Here is a 21,961-nt window from a genome sequence, read left to right as displayed (position 1 = left end):
TAATTTTTGATATTTTTAACAACCCTAGCTACCTATTTAGGCTCGAAAAGCAAAAAATATCAAAAAATACAACTTGACTCCATTATGACCCTTTCATGGAGGTAGTTTTTATCCGCTAGTATTTTCCCTTTGAATCTCTTTACAATTCGAAATCAAATTCAAACCTCAGTAGAAGAAAGGAAGAATCGACTTACTACGGTTGTAATACGAATAAATACATATATTTAATTATTTTTATTTACATAATAATTGTTTGAAGCTCATATTCCAACAAATTTTTAAATAAAAACATTAAAATGTTGAAAATGTTCATATATTTTAATAGGGTTTTGGCACTTTATTGAGGAATTACTACATACATAGTCGAACTGAACTTGATATTTTGAAATTTAAAAGTAGTAGGATATGATGGGTTTTGTGACTTTTTTTGTTACATCTATATATAGACGAGGCATTAAAATATATTTATTTATAAACCATTAAAAAAATTAACATTAATTTTAAAATAATTTATTTTTTTATCTTTTATAAAAGAAGCTATATATAGATGATGTCAGATATTCCGCGATTAATTAAACATTGTTTAAATCCTGAATGGGTTAAACTTCAATTTAAAAATGAAGATTGTGAATTATTAAATGAATATGAAAGCCAAAATAAGCTAATGAGGTATAAATATAATGATAAAGAATATTTAATTTCATGGAATCAATGGAGTCATAATCAAAGACCTCATAAACGAGAAGAAGAAATTGAAAATAATGAAATGGAAATCATTGATGACATTAAAGAGGATGGAATTCCTAAATTTTGTAGAAAAACCTTTAGAACTAAGTTAGGAGCATATAAACGTAGAGTATTAAATCCTGAATATCTTAAACATCAATTTAAAAAGGAAGACTGTGAATTATTAAACGCTAATGAATATGAAAATGCTAAATCAAAACTGAGATATAAATATATTGGAAGTGATGAAAGGTGTAAAGATAAAGATAAAGTTTATTCAGTTTCATATAATAACTGGCACACGTTAGGGATAAGAAAACATTTAGGAGATTATGGGAAATGTTCTGAATTCTTTAAATCTAGTATATACGAGAGAGTAAAAGAAATTAGAAATAATTATTTTCATGAATAAAAAATAAACTTTAAAAAATAAACTTTTTACGAAAAATTAAAACTTAGTTATGTTTATTATTTTATTTTTTTATTTTGTATGAAATGAACAGCTCTAAATTCGTGACTGTGAATCAATTAATGGATAAACTTTCACCAATTCTCACCCAGGTTAAACAAGTAGACGTTTATTTTGATGATTGCATACAAAGTTTATTTTATAAAGGTAAGTTTAATATTAAACCTATTGCTTTTGCATTTGATGGTAAATTAATCGAAAATTCAAAAATTTGGGAATTAATTCCGGATATTGAATTTATAACAAATATTAAGGATAAATGGTTTAAACAACAAAACCACCTCACTAAAGTTCTTTGTAGATTAATGATTAAAACTGAGGAAAAAGAATTTAACGGTTTAAATATCATCCATGTAAAATTTTAGAACTTGGTAACGAAAAACTTCAGAAAAAATTAAACGATAGACTATCAAAAGATAAAGTTGAAAGAGTAAATAAACTCGCTAAAGGTAATGGTAATGATGAAGAAGAATTTGATGAGTTCAACATTGAACTTTAAGAAACTAATGATTATTTGAATTTATGAAATCAATTATTTGATTCATCTTTCTTCAATCTCTTCTATTCTTTTGTTAAATCATCTATTTTCATTAATGAGGTGATTCTTGATTGAGGAATAGATTTCAAACTAACCACTCCTTTTATTTTTGAAATTTTGAATCCATCAACTTTTAAACATTTTATTCAATTTACACGTTGTCAATTCTTCAAATAATTTTTTATTATTAGCATAATAGTCATTAAATTCTTCAACAGATGAAAAAATTTTTATTTCAGTAATTGGTTTAACAACATTTATTTTTTGTTGGACATTTTCACTTTCATTTATTTCTTCCTCCTCTGTTTCATTTATTTTTAAAATCGGTTTCATTTATCATTAAATAAAAATTAGAATATAAGTGATGAAATATATTTTTTAATTAATATTAAATCAGAAATGGCGGCAGGATTCTTTAAAAAATTATGGGATGGAATTAAGAAAGCTGCGGGTTCGGTTCATAAAAAGATTATTAAACCCATTGCAAACTTTTTGGCACCAGTAGCGAAAACGGCAGGAACTATCATAGGTGGAGTATTAGGTACTAAAGCAGGTAATCCGGCGATGGGAGCACAAGCAGGTAACGCAATTGGTGGAATAGCTGAAGGAATACTTAATAAAATAGGAGGTAGATAGTGGAAAAATAAATATGAGATCCTATGGATCATCTCGCCACTTAGCGGCTTAAAATTATTTTTATCTTAGTATCGGTTGTAGTCTTTGATAAACTTTTTCTCCTTTATTTAAAACTTCTCTTATTGGGGCAGCTTTTGGTGTTATTGATTCAGCAACGTCACTAATTGCTTCTTTATTCTTAAATATCCAATTTGCCCCCTTCTTCAATGTTTCCCAAACTTTACTCGCTCCTCTTTTTACTTTATCCCACAGTTTCTTAAATATACCTGCAGCCATAGTTGATTATTTCATTAAAATTAAAAATTCATTTTCATCTTTTAATTTTGATTTTTTATTTATTAATAAATGACGACTAACTATTTGGTGCCAAACACTAAACCGATTAATGGAAATGTGTTTCATTCATTCGAAAAGATAAATGAAATATTCGCAAAGAATGACGGTAGAAGATATTATAGAGAACTTGAAAGTTCATGCTATGACTCTGATGCTCCTATTTTGATGATAACAAACTCATTTAAGAATTACAAATCCGGCTCATGATGTGAACCAATTAGGTGACACATATATTAAACGCAAAGTTAAAGCAACTCTTGTTTCAAATAAAGCTTTCACATGTGATGCCGCTTTTAAATGCATGCGTTTATTCGTTGGTTACAAATCATCAAATCAAAGCTTTAAACAATTAGAAGTAGAAACCGAAAGAGGTGATGCCGGTTATCTTCAGATGGATTGCGCCCGTGAATCTTTCGCATTTGCAACATATAAACCAAAATCAGAAAAGAAAGTTAAAAAGTTTGTTCATTCGTTATATAATAATGTTCAAAAATATGATAGCTCAGTATGTGGTAAATATATTGACCCTTCAGAAGTTTTCAAGAAAGCAAATGAAGAAGTTGATGTCACTTTTGATATGATTATTCGGTAAATGATTTGTTAGCATTTCAGGCGTTCGATGATTATCCTAAATCATTTGGTGATATCATTCTTAAATATTATGTTTTCAGGGATACTTTAGTATTTTGTCAGGTTGACCCGTTAAGAGTTGCTGATTTACAAAATTACGTTTATGAAAAGATAACTGATGAAAATTATGAAAAGATTATGAATCATGTTTATAAATATGATCGCAAATTCCAACAAATCGGACTTCCTGCCAAATTAATTACAAGCTTAGCCGCTACATCTGCTGACGCAACAGTTGATGACGTTATTATTTCATGCACAAAGATGGAAGTTTTAGAGGATAAATGCATTACACCAGGATACGGTTTAATTGAAGAATCAGTTAAAGCAATACCACGTTTATTCAGTAAGGAAGATCCATTCATGATTCCAGCTCAACATATTGACGTTCGTTCACTAAATGGAGTTGCATCACTCCTGAAGGTATCAGCTCAGATTTCTCATACGCTCTTCATAATGTTACAGATGTTGTGTTAGCATTTCCGAAGAATGCACTGCAAAGAACAGTTTTAGAAAATCCAATGCTTCGAGGTCTTCAGGTCACTATAGATTCCAGAAACTTCCCCGATCAAGCGACGACCACAGTGGGCGACATATTCTTTACACGTATGCTTCAAGCTTCTGATTTAGATGGAGTGAATGAATGCACAGAAGAATACGAGGACTCATTAACTAGACCACTGAATGCAGATGATGGCACGCCATTAGCTAGAACATGGAAAGACCAAACTTCATTCTTATGCACTATTCCAGTTCAACGTGATGGAGCGGGTATATTCTTGATGGATTAGAAACTTTCAACTCACAAGTTACAGTACAAGTGAAAGCTTATCCAATCATTCAGGTGAAAATGACACTTACTGTTCAAAGGTGACAAATCCTCCTCAGGTTTGGTTTACTAGGACTACATATTGGACATGGACACCGGATGAAGGTTTGAAATATCATCCAACAGGTACACCACCACAGTATAGAAGTTCATATGATGAAATATTGATGAATAGAAATGTTTAAAATTATCAATTTATTTTTGATTAAATGGATTTAAATTCATACACCCCTTATGAAGAATTAGCAGGAGTATATAATACATACATAGATGATATGATTAATGAAGCATTGAGTGATAATAGAAATGCTCTATCTAAGGAAAAATTAATGAAAATTCCATATTCTGAATGTTATTTAAATTCAATCACTGCAGCAATTGGTAAACAGAATAAAGGTAAAACATTAACGATATTATAAATGAGAAAATGAGAAAGAAAAAAAATTTAAATTATGCAATTTTATTTTTATCATAAATGACAAAATTAATTAAGCCAACTATTTCTAAATTAATGATACCAATGAAATCATTTCATGGAGTACTTATCCCAGGTTCTTCACAATTAGCCGGGGCAAGTGTTGTGGCTCAAGGTGGAACATTAGCGAATCCATTCAAATTAACTAAAGATGAACTTAATAAAATGATGATAAAATAAATGATAACAAAATTTTATTTTTATATAAATGGATACCCCACAAGCTCAAAATTTACCACGAATGACAATTTTCTTTGGTATGTGGTTTTTCATTATCGATTCTATCCAATGTTGGTTTATTTGCATATGTAAACGCTTTACCACACATTTTGCATTTAGATGAAAGGATTAAATCATGATAGTATTGAAAATCATCCATTGAAACATTATTTTTAGTATCCCTTTCTGCTTTTTCATCTTGTTTCTTATATGATTCAATTTTATATTTCCAATACTTTTTCGTTAATTCAAAACTTGATTCTATCTCTTCCTCGGGATATTTTTCATTAGGATTAAAGTCTTTATATGCTAAAGCGTAACGAATCATTGAAGCATTCGATGATAAAGAAAGATTATGAAGCATATCAATTTTATAAACAAATGTTTCTTCAATAATTTTATCAATTGGGTCAATCATAATTTCAACATCTTTATTGCAATAATGAATAAAATATTCTAATCTATTCTTAAAGTTTTTAGCATCATTGAGATATATTTGATAATCACTATCTGATATAGTTTCTTGAGTTAATGCTGAATAAAATGAATCTTGAGTGAATGGTTCCACTTTATATAATTCTTCTTCGTAATTTTCCCACGTGATGAATTGAAAAGGGAAAAAGGATTTAACACGTGATTTATTGTTTCCGAAATCTTGAGTGAATTGGTCTAACGTCCCACCCGCTATATAATTTCTGATGTCAATAAATCTTAATTCATATGGACAGTTTACTTTCTTTACAATGATTTGCTTAAATTGTGAAGATGAACCAGCATTGATTTTATTTTCCATTTTGCAGTGTTTAAATCACGAAGAATTAAATTTAAATCAAACTTTCCCGAATTAAAACCTATGATATTCACTTTATTGAATTCCTCATCTAGAAGTTCTTTAAATGCTTCCTTCTGTTTTTCATTTAATGTATGGGACAAAGTCCCCGCCGTTTGCGACTTCAATAATTCATCGTATTGACTCATATTCGATTTAGCAACTAATGAACAGGTTGAAAATAAAAACTCAATCCAATCAGAAATAAAAGAATCACTCGAAGTTAAGCAAAAATTCCTCGTATACGTTTTATCATTTAATTTAACCGTTGATGATACCATGAATGGTTTTAAGTAAGCGTTCAAAATTGCACACTCAGAAAGTTGTAATTCTTCTTTAGTCTCTAATGTTTCAAAGTCAAAAGTAATATAATATCTTGTCGGTTTATAATATTTCTGCAAATTGTGAGCTAATAACCACTGATATATCTTCTGTTTCGTAATATGTGGTGCATATGGTTGCTGTGTCTTTTGCAACTGAACGTCTTGAATTAATCTCCCATTATTTTCTTTACATTTCTCACAATGCTTTAAAAATCTTCTTTGGTTTTTCCTTTCTGGATCATCACGGATAGAATAAACTTCTTCTTTACAATATGGACAAACTTTATAGCCGGTGAGTGCTTCAACGTCTGTTATTCTGTCAGCGTGAAGTTTTCCACATGGACTCTGTGTTAATAAAATATTTACTGTTTCAAATTCTGGATCTATCATTATTGATTCCACTAATGGAAAGTCTACCTTGTTAATGTCTACGTCTTCTGGTTGAGGATCACAATAATAGAAATCAATATTAACATTTAACATTCTCGCTAATCTCTCACTTTCTGATGAAATGTCAAACCCTTCATATGCATCTATTGCTTCATTTAAATAGCTTCTACGAGTTTTTAGGATTAACACCATCAGGAATGTTATAGAAGCGTTTAAATAACCTTCTACCTTCTGCTCTAATTTGATTATCATTCATTTTAGCTGTTCCGTTTTTGTTCATTTTATGTAAGAATAAAAAATTAAAAAATAAATAAAAATAAAGTTTATTTTTTAAAGTCCATAAAATGAATTAAGAACACATAAATTTTTATCATCTGCGACGTGACGAATACATTTTAATTTACTCAAGAATGCGTACCCTGATACATTAAATCTAATTCCTGTCTTATTTAATTTCACAACTTTGAAAAGGAATGTATGAATAGCTATAAAATGATGAGAAGATGTTTTATGGGTTGCTTCCATTTTTTCTGAAATAAATGAATAAATATAATGCTTATACGTTTTCATATCTTTTATATTCTTAATAACGAATGGTATAGACCTTTCAACTTCATCTTCCTTCGGTGCTGTTCTTTCATATGAAACATTATTAGTATCTTCAACAATGAAACCGCAATCACATAAAATTTTATATGTTCCAATGGTTTCTTTTGATATTTTATCTAATAAATCAAAAACTTTATCAACACCTGTGCATTTATTTAAATAATAATTTGTATAAATATCATGATCTTCTTTCTTAATCGTATTAGTTGCATATGTCACATTTTTAAGAGCTTTTTTGAATTTTTCGGAATCTAAAGGTGGTGAAAGTAGGATACAGGGGTATCCTTCATTATCAATAAATTGTAACTTATGTTTACGTATAAATTTAGTACCTTCTTCTGAAAGTGTTTCGTCTATTTCACCATCTAATAATTTTGTGTTGATTCTGAGACATAATTTTTATATCTTTCTTCATGAGATTTCTGAACTTCTGATTCTGAAGCTGGGATATTCATTAAACCCTCTACTTCATTTTCATTATATTTTTCAACTTCTCTTAATTCCTTAATTCTTTCATCTATTTCATCTCTTATTTTTTTCAGTCTTTCAATTTCATTGTATTCATCATCTTTAATCCGTTCTTCATAATATTCAGGGAAAACATCAGGTTCTTTAGGTTTTTCTTCTTCAGATGTAGGATATAAGAAATTTATAACATCATCTTTATTCATTTTTCCATCATAATCTAAATCATTTAATAACTCCGCGAATTTTTTACAATTTCTTAAATAATATTTATTAACTTCATAACCTACCTCCTCTAATATATCCTTTATTTCCTCGTTTGTGAATCCTAATTTTTTAACGTTGTTAGTTTTGACGCTCATTTCATACAAAATAAAAAATAAATTATTCAAAAATGTAAGACATAAATGCCTTCCTCCTTTCGTACCTGTTGTCTAAATGTCATGTTGTCATCATTTTTAAGAGAGGTTAATTAACCAGGTGACACATGGTGACGTAGTGACACCTTCAGTTATTCAAAAATGTATGATTCTTACGTTTACAAAAAAAGTCACTAAACCCGTCATACCTACTACTCACTTAGTCTTCCAATAGAGCTCTGAGCATACCAACCAAAATACTTTTTCATTCTGTGTGATAGGAAATAGGAGCAAAACTGCGTAATTAATGTGCTTTTTGCTTTGCCGAGGTTCGTAATTTGTCTTCTACAATAAACCTTTGATCTACCTCGCTAGACAAATAAACACCAAGACATTTTAAATGTATGCATTACAAAAAATGTTTTATAAACTCACATTTATTCCATATTATCATTGTTTGTTTATTATTTTGAATGAAATCTTTAAAATACGTTATGGAATACGTTCTAATAAGAGTTAAAGAATTTTTTACAAGGTTTTAATCAATCAAAATTAATTATTTTAAAATTTCAAAAAATATCGGACAAATATGTATTAAAACTAATCATTAACTATATTTTGTATAAGAAAAGATGAAGCTTCAACTTAATTTCACAAATATTATTTTGCAATATTAAGTATATCAGTCATATCCTCTCTTAAATTAAGATAAGCAAGCGCCTCAGCAACTTCAAATTTGTGAATTACAGGATATGATAAGTAAGGTTCGCCGAGGAAAGATAAAATTGTTCGTGTATTGGCATCGTATACTGCACTAAATGAATGGAACTTCGGAATCATGAATAATCCCATGTCGCTAATGGTTCCATCCTCTAATGAAGCAGTTTGGCCATCAGGGAGAACATGGAACACGAACCACCATCGTTTTGAAATGTTATATGCATAAACTAAGCTTCCTTCGAATTCGGTTCTGCCTCCAAAGAAAATAAGATGATCTTGGATCAGAACCATTCCAGAAGCAAGGGCTGCTGGAGGAGGAGCAGGTCCGGTAGTCTGTATGATTTGAACGATATTGTTTTGTGTGTCAATATCTAGTAAACCACCAGATTTCGAACCTCCGTACGCCAGAATGTGCTTTCCGTAAACAACGGATGGTATGTTTGCACGCCCTATAATATTTTGTGGATAGTTAGACCATTCTAAAGTCTGGAGATCCAAAACACTAAGGTCACTTATCCAGTTTCCGTTGAAACCGCCCCAAATGTATAGTTTATCGTTTATAACTTCCATAATTGGGGAAGATCGTGGGACAGGAAGATTTCCTGTTGTTTGCAAAAATTTTAGTTGTAACGTTTCTAAGTTAATATAATGGATATCTGAGTAATACGTAGAGTCGGCAAAACCGCCGAAAATTATTATGGAGTTTTTGTAAAAAGCTGCTTTTGCTCCTGTTCGTGGTGTTATTGACTCACCTGAAATTTTCATCATGTTCCATTGTAAATTATTCAATGATAAGCACCAGAGATCAAAAACAATTTCACCGCTTTCTAACATACCATATCCAATGTAAACTTTTCTATTTTCAATATCATGAACTGTAAAATGCCCTGTTCTAGGACTAGGAGCTATACTGGAAGGAGAGAATGTGGACCATATTCCTGAAAATGCAGATTTTACTATTTTTTGCTTTGTTTTCGCTAAATCTTCATCAACAGAGACGCCAAAAGTTTGTTGACGATCTTCGCTGGATCTTGCGCCACCAATTGGGAGATATATATCTTTTTGAAAAGGCCTAGCGTAATCATTTGGATCGATACTTTGGTCACCTCCCATTGAATTTTCACTTTCTAATTTACAAGCATTTAAAAATTGAATGCATTACATATAAACGATTTAGTTTTTACCGATTTATAAAATTTTGTTCGTAAGATCTATTATAATATTAAAGATTAACATAAATATTATAATATTATCCGAAGACATAAGCTAGTTTAGAAATCGCACTTTTTGGCCGATCACAAATGATAGCAAAAAAAGTTTTTAACTCGGCATGCCCTGCAATTGCCTCAATTGCATTGATATTATATATAACAGAGTATACATTTTTAAATGTCAACGTTTTTATTGATTTTTTTCAAAATATCGAGCCTAAAATCTACAAAGCAACAGATCTTCAAAATATTGAAATATACGACAATTACTCCTTACTCCATAGAACTATGAATTATCGCCGTATCCGCGTTTGCCTCGATACAGATTATGATGGTAATTGGATGGATAGGGACAGTCTAGGATACCAACACATCGTATATTCTCACTATCAAAAAGCAAGCGTCTGCAAGATCGGTTTGGTTTCGTACGATAAGTTTATTGAACCTGGTCGTCAGTACTTTGGTCCATTGAACTTTACAGGTGTAAATAACTCATTAATTTCACATAGAAAGATGGTAGTTGGCTGGTCTCGCCATTTCCAGTTTGGCCATTTCTTGCAAGATATGGTTTGTGGAGTCATTTCAATTCCATCAGAAATTGTTAAGGATGCAGAGATTTTTGTGGCCTTCCCAGAACCAAACGCTAAAGCCTTTTTCAAACTTTTAGGATACGATGAAGATCACGTTCATGGTCTTACTGATGAGCTTATATTTGGACATGATGTTTATATCGCAGTTAGCGACTTTGGAATGAACGGATTATTTAAATCATGGGTTCAGCTACGCGAAATTGTTTACTCAGTTAATCACTTATACGATATCAAGCCAGTTAATCATTTCTTTATGAACAAGAATGTAGGAAACTGGGGATATGTCAAAAATATGATAGAATTATACAACATTACGAAGAAACTATATCCACAATATAATTGGATTTACCATGATGATAGTATTATTAACAAAAATCTCACAGAATTTGCAAGATTCATGGCATCCGTCAAATTGTTTGTAAGTGGAGCAGGGTCAATCGTTTTTAATAATTATTTGATGCATAATGAAACAGGTATCCTCGTTGTTTCAAGATCTCTTTGCGATAACCCAGCATTCCAAACTGCGCTCCATTATCACATGTGGTTACTTGCTCTTGCTGGTGAAGTAGTTACTCCAAATGGAATTAATATTACGGAAAAGAAATTTTTGGCAGGGGTACATGATATAATTCATGCCACCTATAAATCCAGGTGGCCAGTTGATATTGATAATAGAACAAGAATTCACTTTGTTTTTAATGTAACAGACTACTTTAAGAAAGGCGAAGAGATATTTAGCAATAAAACTACAGAGACGTTCATTAAGCTTAGATATAAAAACAAATCAGATAGATATAGGAAACTCTTAACAAAGAAATGGCTATTTTCCTTATTGTAAATCATGAAAACTATATCTCATATATATTTTTTTAATAAGACTAATTCATGCAGTAGGTTATGCACGAATAGTTATTACCTCATTCTCTGCAGTACTATTACTTATTTATGTCATTATGATCACATTCTTTCGAGTTTTACATGACAAATGTTGGCAAATGCCATGCAAAATCTTCTTATAAATCGAATGAATGAGTGCATTTGGTGTGAATGTAACAAAACAGTTGACCATCATCTGTATGCATGGATCAAATGTGAGGATGGTTGTGTCAGTTTTTTTTGTCTATATACCTTTAGACTAAAAAAATTGACCCATGAGCTAAATCATTCAAGAACCTTGGTTTATGATTTCATTACATGAAAATAATAACTGACTTCATCCCTGATCGTATAACTTTATAATTTTCATGGTTGAAAGTTATAAAAATACTATACACATCCTTGTTTATTCCAAATTTGAGTGCATATACGTACCTGCTATTTCTAAATTTGTTCCAAAAGAACTTTATTATCATATTTAATTATTAAGAATCTTTTTCACTAATAAGTATATACAATAACTGATATGTTCTAATAGCTTTATCCATTTACAGTTTCAAACATGTATTTTTTATAATAAAGGAAATTGTTAATTTGATCTGAACCGATACCGGGAGCAAATTACATCCCTTATTAACATAGAAAAATCTATTGAATAATCAGATCACTAATTGCTAAAATAATTACAATTTTAATAAGTTTTTGGTAATATAATAACTAAAGTTGAGAGTTAAAATTGTTCTATTGATGATAAATTCATCTGTAATGTATTCAGTCAGAAAGGTTCTGTCAAAACTCGTGTTTAAGAAATCTTTGTATCCTAATCCTGAACAATTGCTCCTGCCAATTTTAAGACAAAAGAAATGCCAAGAAGACACTTCTGTATAATAGTTGGAGTAAGATGAAGAATTAAAATAATAATATTTAACATCTTCATGATAATATCTCCGGCCTTCTTCAATCTCAACTATATTATCAAAGACAAAATCTCTTTTCTTTTTTAGTAACCAGTGATCACAATAGGGATTATATGGATTTCTTGAGTTAACTTCAATGGATTTACTATTATATTTATAAATTAGATTAAATCTAGTAAGGCAAACGACATCATCGTCATATTTTGGTAATCTCATCAAATCTCTTAATTTTTGAATATCATAAATATGATCAAGATCAATTTTAATAAGCCAGTCATTTAATGGTATCTTGCTTGCTGCAAAATTATACAATGCAGCTAATGTATTGTTAAAATTGTGTGGTTTATCATAATTGATTATATCCAGGGGTTCAATAACATGATGAGGATAATAATATAGTTTATATCCTGGATTGTTTTGTACAAATTCTTCTAAAATTTGATCTGTTCCATCTGTAGAATTGCTAATGACGATAACGCCTTTTTTGATAACGGGGATTATGGAATCTAAACTTGATTTAGCAGTTACTATCTCATTTTTGGCTCTAATGAATGCCCATGGTTCAACGGGATCTAGCCTTTGAGGACACCATGTTGGAATAAATTGAGTCTTCTCATGAGGGCAGTCACGATACACACCAACTGTTTTAGGCCTGTTAATTACATTGGCATTGAAGAATGCCAGCAAAATAAATACTAAAATTGAAGAAATATGAAATCGATATTTTCTTCGAAGATACATTTATTAAGGGGGTATATTTTGAAAGATTTACATTTACAAGGGAATAAATATTAATTGAAAAATTTCATTTACCAATATTTTTGACTTCGATCTTTAACTTGTATGTTTAAATGGAATTACCTGCCTTAAATTGGTCTATTCAAACTTTTGTTTGCGAAGGTGTAAACTTCTCAAAAATAAACTGTCCTGCTCAAAATTGAATAGTTTGCATAATGTCAATATTCGATTCCAACTATAGTAAGGTAAAATAAAATAATTTTGTATTTTGAATTGAAATTAATCGTTATATTTCCATATGACAAATAGTGTTTTATCAAAGTTCCGAAATAAGTCTATTCGCAAATTTGGACTTCGACCAATCTTAGTACTGATAATAGAGTGCTTTTCCTTTTTTATTATCCTCTTAAATAGAGTAGAAATTTTTTCAGAAGGTGATTTCTACGACACAATGAACATTTTACTTTCATGGTCTGGCGACCTTCATAACTTAGGTCCAGCAATATATGCATTTATAAATGCACATCCAAATCAACATATAACTTTCTATCTTACAACTACTGAATCAAAATATATACCGAAATACAGGGCGCATTTTGATAAACGGCCTATGCACCAAGTGAAATTCTTTTTTGAAACTTATGAAACCAGATACCTTGCCAAAAGCGTTTATTATGTTCCATATGACGCTTACATCCGACTTCTTTTCCCAAATGCACATCCTGGACTTGAAAGGTTCCTATATTTAGACGGCGACGCAATTGTACTCCATAACATCAATGATATGTATTATTACGATTTTCAAAATAAATCAGCAATAGTGATTTTAGATCATCATCCAATATGTGAAGGATTCAGCAGATATTTCAATTCCGGAGTTATGATGTTCAATAATTGGAAGTATGTTCGAGAAAACTGTTTGAAACAGGCTGAAGATTACTTAGAATGACTTGAGAAGAATAAAGGTGTGTGGTTCAACGATCAAACTCATTTGAACAAAATCTTTGAACATAATGAGTAGGGGTAATTTTAGCTAAAAGTGACACACCCGTGAAGGGTGTGATTACCGATCGGTAATTTCGACAGTTTAGAATTTAAAATTTTTTATGGAACTGTTGCGAGTTTCATAAAGAATTTAAGGAATAAAAAAAAAAAGGTAGTGGGGGTTCCAGGCACTTCGTGCCCTCTAGCCCTGAAGATGTTTAGTATAAATGAAGTTTTTATTCGGAGGGCTTCCAGGCACTTCGTGCCCTCTAGCCCCGAAGATGTTTAGTATAAATGAAGTATTTATTCGGAAAATTGTTAGTCTTCTGGTGTGAATTCGGAGGACTCTTCTTCTTCCTCCATTGCTTCTGGGAAGAAGCCTTCTTCTGGGTCGAAAACATTATATAATGTGTCGCTTTTCACAAATTATATATGTTTTCATGCTTTGTCACTTTTCTGTCACTTTTCAGGTAAAAACATTTTTATTATTATATATAAATGAATTTTACAAAACCACCGTTACCGTTCTTTGGAAATAAGAGTAGATGTAAAGATATTATATTGAGAGAACTTAAGAAACTACCGAATGGTCTAACATTTGTAGATTTGTTCGGTGGAAGTTTCTATATATCCCATTTATGTCATACAATATTCCCAGACTCAAAGATTATATGCAATGACTTCGACAACTATATGGACCGTCTCAAACATATTCCAGACACAAACAATATATTGAAAGAGTTAAAAGAAAAGATACCTATAGGTAAGATGGAACGTATACCATTAGATAACAAAAATATTGTGAGAGAGGTTTTGAAAAAAGCAGAATATATAGACTGGGATAGTATATCTGCTAGACTATTATATAGTGGTTCTATAAGAGTTCATGACATTGAAACACTTATGTCAAAAGTTTTATATCTTAACTATACAAATGTTTTCAAAGAGAACATAGAAAAATATATTGAGGGTATAGAGTTTGTGAGATGTCATTGGACAGAGTTGTATGAAAAATATAAAGACAAGGAAAATGTTTTCTTTATAGTGGACCCGCCGTTCTATAACACATGGGATTTTCAATACCAAGTAGACTGGACTTTGAGAGACTCTTTAGAAACTTTAGACGTTATACATAACCATCCATGCTTTTACTTTACATCCGATAAAAGTGGTTTGGAAACCGTTATGAGATGGTTAGAGGACATACATGACTATGAGTTTAGATATGACAAGATAGAATATGAGAGAGGTCCTATAAACCGGAGAAAGTGTCATAACAAAGAAATTTTATTAGTAAGTAAATGTGGTTTGAAATAGGACTACTTGTTTTAGGTTTTTTCCATTGTGTCATTTATTTATTTGACGTGGCAGAAAAGTACAGAGAATATGAAGATGAACCAATGCCTGCAAATGTTCAGTATATGTACTCGTAAGAGATATTTTTATCTAATATTAAATGGACGCACAGAACTTAGCGAATGCACAGCAACCTGGACAACCAAACCCAGAGAATATTCCAAATGAAGTTAGAATACAAACTGCAATGGCAAACTATGGTCAAGTGCCAACAGATGTACAAATGCAAACTGCCATGTCAAATGACGCTGCGTTAGGTTTGCCACCATGGTATGCAAATATGAGATGGAAAGAGTTTTATACAAACCCTGAAGTGGGATATAAACAACTTTATGCAGATGACGCGAACACAGGAGTTGACCCAGAATATGTTTTCTACCAGAGGAGAAACAGAATGTATGAGCTCCAGTTAAAGAATGCTATGGAACTCAACAGGAAACGTAAGAGACTAGGCGGACATTAGATTTTTACTACTAGTAAAATGGGTTTCTTCAGTAAGATAGGAAACTTCTTCAGAAGAGTTGGAAGAGGTATATGGAATGGAATAAAATCTGTCGGAAAAGGAATTTGGAACGGAGTCAAAAATATTGGTAAAAGAGTAGGTCAGTTCGTTGGTATTATACCTAAAGACCCTGAACCAGAAGAGCAAGCTCCTGTTATACAACAGCCTGAACCTGCACCACAGTCTAGTTGGCAACCAAATCCAACACCTCAACCGTATTAAAAAGTTATATTTTTACCGTTCGATAGTAGTTGTATATGAAACTAAGTTCTAAGTAAAACGCATGGTATAATGGAATTATTCTTTTTCTTCCATCTGTAGTAAACCATACTTGAAAGTCTGAAATACTTCCACTTGGTGGTTCGTATAACTTTGTAGGTTTTTCGTAAAAGTCATTTGCCAAGCATAAGAAAGAGTTTTGGGCGCCAGAAAATGAAGCATGAACAATAATAGCAGCTGGGTCGAAAACATTTTCATATGTTCCATTAGGGTTTTCGACTTCATAAAAGTCTGAGTGTACTGGATATGCTGCAGGCTGATTTAACATCCTCATAAATCTATACCATGCCAAGTTGTTATATTTTGTAGAAATATAAACGTTTTCTCCAAGGTCTTCTATTCTATTGATTTTAACAGTTGCATTTTTCCTGTCATAAATAATATCGGGTACTCTCCCTCGTCAATGTTATACTGGTTTGCATATTCGATATAGATATTGTTTATTTTTTCTTGAAAAGCTTGAAGAGTTGTTTCTAAGTTTACAAGCAAACTAACTTGTAAAAGTTTTCCCTGTTCAAATTTCTCATACATACGTTTTTCTTTGTTATAGTATCGAACTTCAAAACCGACCGTAAATGGGAAACCATGTATGGCTTCTGAAATGAACTTCATTCTACGAAAGCCAATAGCTTTTGTGACAGATGGGTCTCTTAGCCATCTTAATGGGTAGTCAAAACGATAGCCTTCATGCTTTACGGTCTCTGTCTCAAACTTTTGACCGACATTAGTAAAAAGTTCATCTAATAGTTTAGTTGTAGCAACTCTTGAATTTTCTTTTTCTATTGGAAGCATATTTTATCTAGAATAAAAATGTCGAAAGATATTGCTTCCATGAGAGAAATACAACACAACCGACAACTCATTATGCAAGCTCTAAATAAGAACACAACAAACTTTTCAAACTATTCTAAGATATCTGAGTCATTGAAAGGGGGTGACTTAAAACTGACAATAAACCCAATGACAGATGAGTTTCTGTTTCAAGACAATAAGAACCATACTGTCTGTATAAATCCAACAAAAGGAACTTTAAACGAGAAACCTATAAATGAACTTCTTTTGAAAGCAGATGTTGACAACAAAGCTGACAAAGAATATGTAGACGATGCAATAGCAAAAGAAGAAGAAAGAGCTAACAATGCTTATGCAACAAAAGAACATACTCATCCTGAACTAGCAGACAAAACATATGTTGACAATAAAATGTCAAGTGAAGTGACAAGAGCTGAAAACGAATATTCTAAAAAGACTCATATACATTCTATATCTGAAATAACAGACTTAAACGTTAGCCTTGAAAAGAAAGCGGATAAGGAATATGTGGCTAGTAAGTTAGAGAAGAAAGCAGATAAGGAATATGTGGATGAAAAAGATAATGAAATTAAAGAAAGGGCTGAATGGTATCATGAATGGACATCGAAGATTTTAAAAAGTAAAGCCGATACAGGATGGGTTTCAGGATGTTTAGACCTTAAAGCAGATAAAACTTATGTTAACGATGAGTTAGAGAAGAAAGCAGACAAGAACCATACACATGATTTCTTCACAACTGTTGCTATAGAAAGTATTGAAGGAACGGTTGAAGGAACTGGTGGGGATGCATTATATTGTAAACCTCCTAACTTTCCACAAGGTTTAACATCGGATGACGACATAACGACGATGAGAAACATTAGATGTAAAGATGTTTATGTCATGAAGGATGAACATAATATTAAATTCACTGCTCAAGATTTATATGAGAAGAAAGCAGACAAAACAGAGCTTCAAACATTAAAGACAGAAATACTTCAAACATTATATCCTATAGGCTCTATTTATACGTCAATGAACTCTACCAGACCAGAAACAGTTCTGGTTTTGGAACTTGGACTCAAATAGTCGACAGGTTTTTGTATTGTGCAAACTCTTCAAAGGAAACAGGTGGAAGTAAAACGATTTCAGGTGAAAATTTACCTGCACACAGTCACTACATAGATTTAAGTACATCTCAAGCAGGTTGGCATAAGCATAGATATTGGGATTGGTCAGCAATGACAAAAGGTAAAGGATATGATGTTAAAGACAACGTTAAGTTTGCTATAAATTGTTACTGGAGTAACACTGAGGGAGGAGGAAACCATACACATCGCGTTTCGGGATATACGCAAACAACGGGACAAAGTAAAGACTACATGCCACCTTACATGACAGTTTACGCATGGTATAGAAATGCTTAGTCGTCATTTTCAACTTCTTTAGCATATTCGTCAGGAGTTGTCTTATATTTGTTAGGAACTGTCTTTGAAAGTATACCACCTTGAACTTTGACAAGTTTGAAACGAGGTCTGACAATAGTAGTTTTATCTTCTGCTTGCAGTCTGTACATTTTGCCATGTTTGCCTAAAACTTCATAATATTCTCTTGTATACTTTCTTCTATTTTTACGAACACGAATGTGAGTACCTGTCGGGTTCCTATTGTTGTCATAGTCAATAGTATTTTCATATGGGTCGCGTTTAGGTATTTCTATTTTTACTTTGTCACCTTTCTGAAGTTTGAAGCCCGGCATTCTTTCTTGTTTGTCTCTTTTGACTAAATTATTAAATATATAGTCTTTCTCTAAGTCAGGGTTGTTTTTCATTTCTTCGGGGGAGTGGTTTCCCAAACCTTTTTGTTTACGGCTATTGTAAATATTTAAAACTTGTCTCATCTTTGCCATGGAGAAGTGTCTATATTTGTCGTCATATGACATTTCATTTGCTTCACCACCTTGTGGTTGGTTTAAGTCTCTTAACATTTTTATACAACCGTCAATGACACCAAGAGCAGAATGGTTTTGGTCGACAATGAAATATTGGTTTACATTTTTTGAACGCAGATAGTTTTTTACATCATCTGATTTGAAAGAACTTTCACAGTCAGATGTCAGTTTTGTTGGATGGTATTTGTCAACGAATATTGTCAAAGCAGTTTTCACATCTAAAATATTTTTGGACCATAAGATGTCATACTCGGACAATAAAGCGAGCTTATAGAGGACTTCAGAGATTTAATCAAAGAGCGAGACTTTACCGGAAGAACAAGTGAATACATTTTCTAGAAATATATGGAATGTCCCTTACAACACAATTATACAACAGGACTTACACCAAATTCAACATGACAAACAGATCAAGAGAAGTAATACAACATGACGAAGACCAAAACACAAAAAAGGTACAAGAAATTTCAATGACAATTTACCTCGATCTGTACAATACAAGCTTCGTGTAGTTCTTGACGACAAGCAGTTGACCAATGAAACGTTTAAGGTTATAGTCAAAATTATTATATAAGTAATTCACGAGGTAATGGATTTTATCTTATAAAACTAGCGACCGACTCCTAGCATTTTTAACGCCTGTCATAATTGAGTTGAAGTAGTAATGGCAAACTTGCTGAAACCATTGACGAAGCAAAGCGGGAGTGGTTTTATATGAAATACTTGGCTATAACATAACAACGATTGACCTTATTAGAAGTAAGATATTGTTGATGGAAGGCGTTGAAGATTGTTATAATGCACCATGCTAAAGAACTTGAGAGAATGTAAACCAACTCATTCTGGGATCCATTAGAGCGGGAGTAGCTGGAAGATAAAAAATATGCAGAAAGAATAAGAAATTCTATCTAAAATTTTCATTAATGTAAATAGACAGAACGGAACAATCATGACTATCATTAAGGTACCTCATGAATTTTATATAATTAATGACCAAAAGATAATGTTTATTGTTAGCTACCATGTTAGATCTAACACTGTTTCTCTATACCACTTTTTAACATGGTCTAACTCTTCGAAAATCATAATTTTTTTTGAAACAAATTTTTTCCATGACAGGAAAAATAACGCTAAATTTTTTTCTAAGAAAAATTTTATTTGTCATGTAAAGATATATTCAACAATAGGTTTACAACACTTCAAACAACAATTCACCAAACTCTTTTAGTTATGAATCCAACATCTATGTTATAGATGTGAAAAGCTTCATTCCTTCTTCATATACTTTTGACAGAAATACAGAATTAAGCAAGAACTTTAACAAGTATTTAGACTGTAGTGCGAGAATGAAAAAATGAAAAGTATCTTTTGACATGCAGGATATTATTGACCATTACCCAAATTGCCTGAAATCCCAAACACAAAGCTCACTATTATTGAATTCGATGAAATAGAAGTGAAACCAACTGACTCAAGTAGAAATAAGAGAGTTCATACTAAAGGTAACTATGAGTTTCTAGATATTCATTGCAACCATAAAGTTATGAGCAAAGATTGCGACAGGTATATAAAGATATAATAAATCTGGGGAGTTTAAGACATACGACACTTTGTTTCTTAGTTCTGAATGTGTATGGCAGATAAGAGATAAGATAAAAGATGTAAATACTGGAATGGACAAAATAAACCAACAACTTTTAGAGTTAAAGAAAAACATTGACGCCATATGATATTAGGCAGTCAAATTTCAATGTATAACGCAAAATGAATCCGCAATGTTCAATAAGAAGCAATGATGGAAAATATAACTACCCGTATAAGATAGAACGAAGAAACCTAGCACTTAATAAAAGAAGTAGAGAAACCAGCACAGAAGATAATGGATATACATTTCTGAAACAAAAAACTATCCAACAGCTGACGTATTATACCTATTACTGATGTCAAGAAAGAAATGATAACAACCTTCGGCATAGTTAAAATTTTTGATATCCTTTGAAAATAGAAGCTACCAAAAACTGTTTAAAAGTATAACCATCGCAAACATTATACCATGTAAACGCTTGTAAATAGTTATGTTAGAAAGGGTTGAAAACGTTGTTAGATCTAAACATGCTAACATAAACATATTTTTCTATCTTAAGGAATATCACGAAAATTCATGAGTTTTGACATTTCCTATAGACAGAAAAATAACGCTAATTTTTTCTAAGAAAATTTTTATATTGTATGTAGAACAGTAATGTTAAAGGTTAGTTGAACATTTAGAAAGATTGACAATGACACCAAAGTGGTTAGAATTGGTGATTTAAATACGTAAGATACTGTAAGAAATACAACAAAATATTCTTTGTCAGACATTATAACACATCTGGAAAGAAACAAAGGACTGGGTTAGAATTGCTTCTACTCAGAATTTTGACAAGAAATCCTGAGCTTATGATATCAGTAAGATTCTATGGAACTACAGCATATCTCATTGACAAAAGTCTTATACCAATAGTTTGTTATGGTTAGACCCAGGTTGTTGAGTATCTAACCTTCATAACTTATGGTTCATTCATACGAACGTTTGCAGTGAAGGCTTACTTTTACATTTCAGAAACCGAAACTTCAATACAAAGAGATATAAAATAGGAAGGACAATAATATAACTCAAAGATATGACATACAGTCAATAGAGTCAAGGTTGTGTTCGTCTAATGATATGAGAGCTGCAGAAACAGAACTACTTGAAAGTTTGAGAAAATGTATGGTGCTCCCATGAAAAGGTAAAGAAACGTTTGAAGTAGATGAGATAGATAAAGCTATAAAATTATTTGACGAAAGTTGCTGAAAAAACATGTAAAGCGTTTATTTTTTGTCTTTTGTGAAAGTCAGAAAATAACGCTAATTTTATTTTTATTTATTTTTATCTTGTATGTAAAGACAGTAATGTCAACATCAGAGAACACAAAAGTTGCTATCGTTCATGAAGCCATTAGAAGAATACGAATACATACAGTATAACAAACAATTGAGACTCATTCGTTCGGTCAAAGACGATATGTAACCAATGCAAAGTATAATGAATGCTTTCTTCGTTCTACAAAGCAAGCAATCATTGGTTTGAAAACCAACAGACAAAAGAACTTTTAGAAGAATTTCCTCATATGATTGCTTCCCTCGGAAACCGAGAGAAGAAATTCCGTACGGAAATCGCAAGAATTTTG

The 21,961-nt window shown here is 31.5% G+C and overlaps 5 protein-coding genes and 2 pseudogenes across 7 annotated transcripts, besides 4 other annotated features; 3 read left to right on the top strand and 4 right to left on the bottom strand.

Annotated features, from left to right (window-relative positions):
- Positions 1 to 2,429: 2,429 nt before the first annotated feature.
- Positions 2,430 to 2,645, bottom strand: TVAGG3_0025810 (uncharacterized protein; the record flags this gene model as incomplete). The annotated part of the gene is made up of 1 exon (XM_001296365.1): positions 2,430 to 2,645. The coding sequence occupies one exon, from the start codon at positions 2,643 to 2,645 to the stop codon at positions 2,430 to 2,432; it is 216 nt and encodes a 71-aa protein (XP_001296366.1).
- Positions 2,646 to 4,871: 2,226 nt separating this feature from the next.
- TVAGG3_0025800 (uncharacterized protein) lies at positions 4,872 to 5,276 on the bottom strand (the record flags this gene model as incomplete). Its single annotated transcript, XM_051220285.1, has 1 exon — positions 4,872 to 5,276. The coding sequence occupies one exon, from the start codon at positions 5,274 to 5,276 to the stop codon at positions 4,872 to 4,874; it is 405 nt and encodes a 134-aa protein (XP_051105271.1).
- Positions 5,277 to 5,965: 689 nt separating this feature from the next.
- TVAGG3_0025790 lies at positions 5,966 to 6,656 on the bottom strand (annotated as a pseudogene). The gene has a single exon. A coding segment is annotated over exon 1 (691 nt).
- A 753-nt stretch (positions 6,657 to 7,409) lies between these two features.
- Positions 7,410 to 7,873: a mobile genetic element.
- A 483-nt stretch (positions 7,874 to 8,356) lies between these two features.
- Positions 8,357 to 9,676, bottom strand: TVAGG3_0025770 (nitrile biosynthetic process; the record flags this gene model as incomplete). Its single annotated transcript, XM_001299071.1, has 1 exon — positions 8,494 to 9,666. One exon carries the CDS (start codon positions 9,664 to 9,666, stop codon positions 8,494 to 8,496), a length of 1,173 nt encoding a protein of 390 aa, XP_001299072.1.
- A 166-nt stretch (positions 9,677 to 9,842) lies between these two features.
- TVAGG3_0025760 (glycosyltransferase family) lies at positions 9,843 to 11,212 on the top strand (the record flags this gene model as incomplete). The annotated part of the gene is made up of 1 exon (XM_001299072.1): positions 9,855 to 11,192. One exon carries the CDS (start codon positions 9,855 to 9,857, stop codon positions 11,190 to 11,192), a length of 1,338 nt encoding a protein of 445 aa, XP_001299073.1.
- Positions 11,213 to 13,900: 2,688 nt separating this feature from the next.
- Positions 13,901 to 13,930: a terminal%2Cinverted (terminal inverted repeat of MuDR-3_TvMULE3 transposon ID:TVAGG3_0025750).
- Positions 13,901 to 14,033: a mobile genetic element.
- A 1,292-nt stretch (positions 14,034 to 15,325) lies between these two features.
- Positions 15,326 to 15,688, top strand: TVAGG3_0025740 (uncharacterized protein; the record flags this gene model as incomplete). Its single annotated transcript, XM_051220284.1, has 1 exon — positions 15,326 to 15,688. The coding sequence occupies one exon, from the start codon at positions 15,326 to 15,328 to the stop codon at positions 15,686 to 15,688; it is 363 nt and encodes a 120-aa protein (XP_051105270.1).
- Positions 15,689 to 17,251: 1,563 nt separating this feature from the next.
- Positions 17,252 to 21,961: part of a mobile genetic element that runs on past the window's edge.
- TVAGG3_0025730 lies at positions 17,702 to 18,225 on the top strand (annotated as a pseudogene). Its single transcript has one exon. A coding segment is annotated over exon 1 (524 nt).

The sequence above is a fragment of the Trichomonas vaginalis genome, chromosome IV (assembly GCF_026262505.1).
Source record: "Trichomonas vaginalis G3 chromosome IV, whole genome shotgun sequence".
NCBI classification, from domain to species: Eukaryota; Parabasalia; order Trichomonadida; family Trichomonadidae; genus Trichomonas; species Trichomonas vaginalis.
The sequence above is the reverse complement of the archived record's forward strand: the minus strand, read 5'-3'. Positions and strand labels throughout refer to the sequence as shown.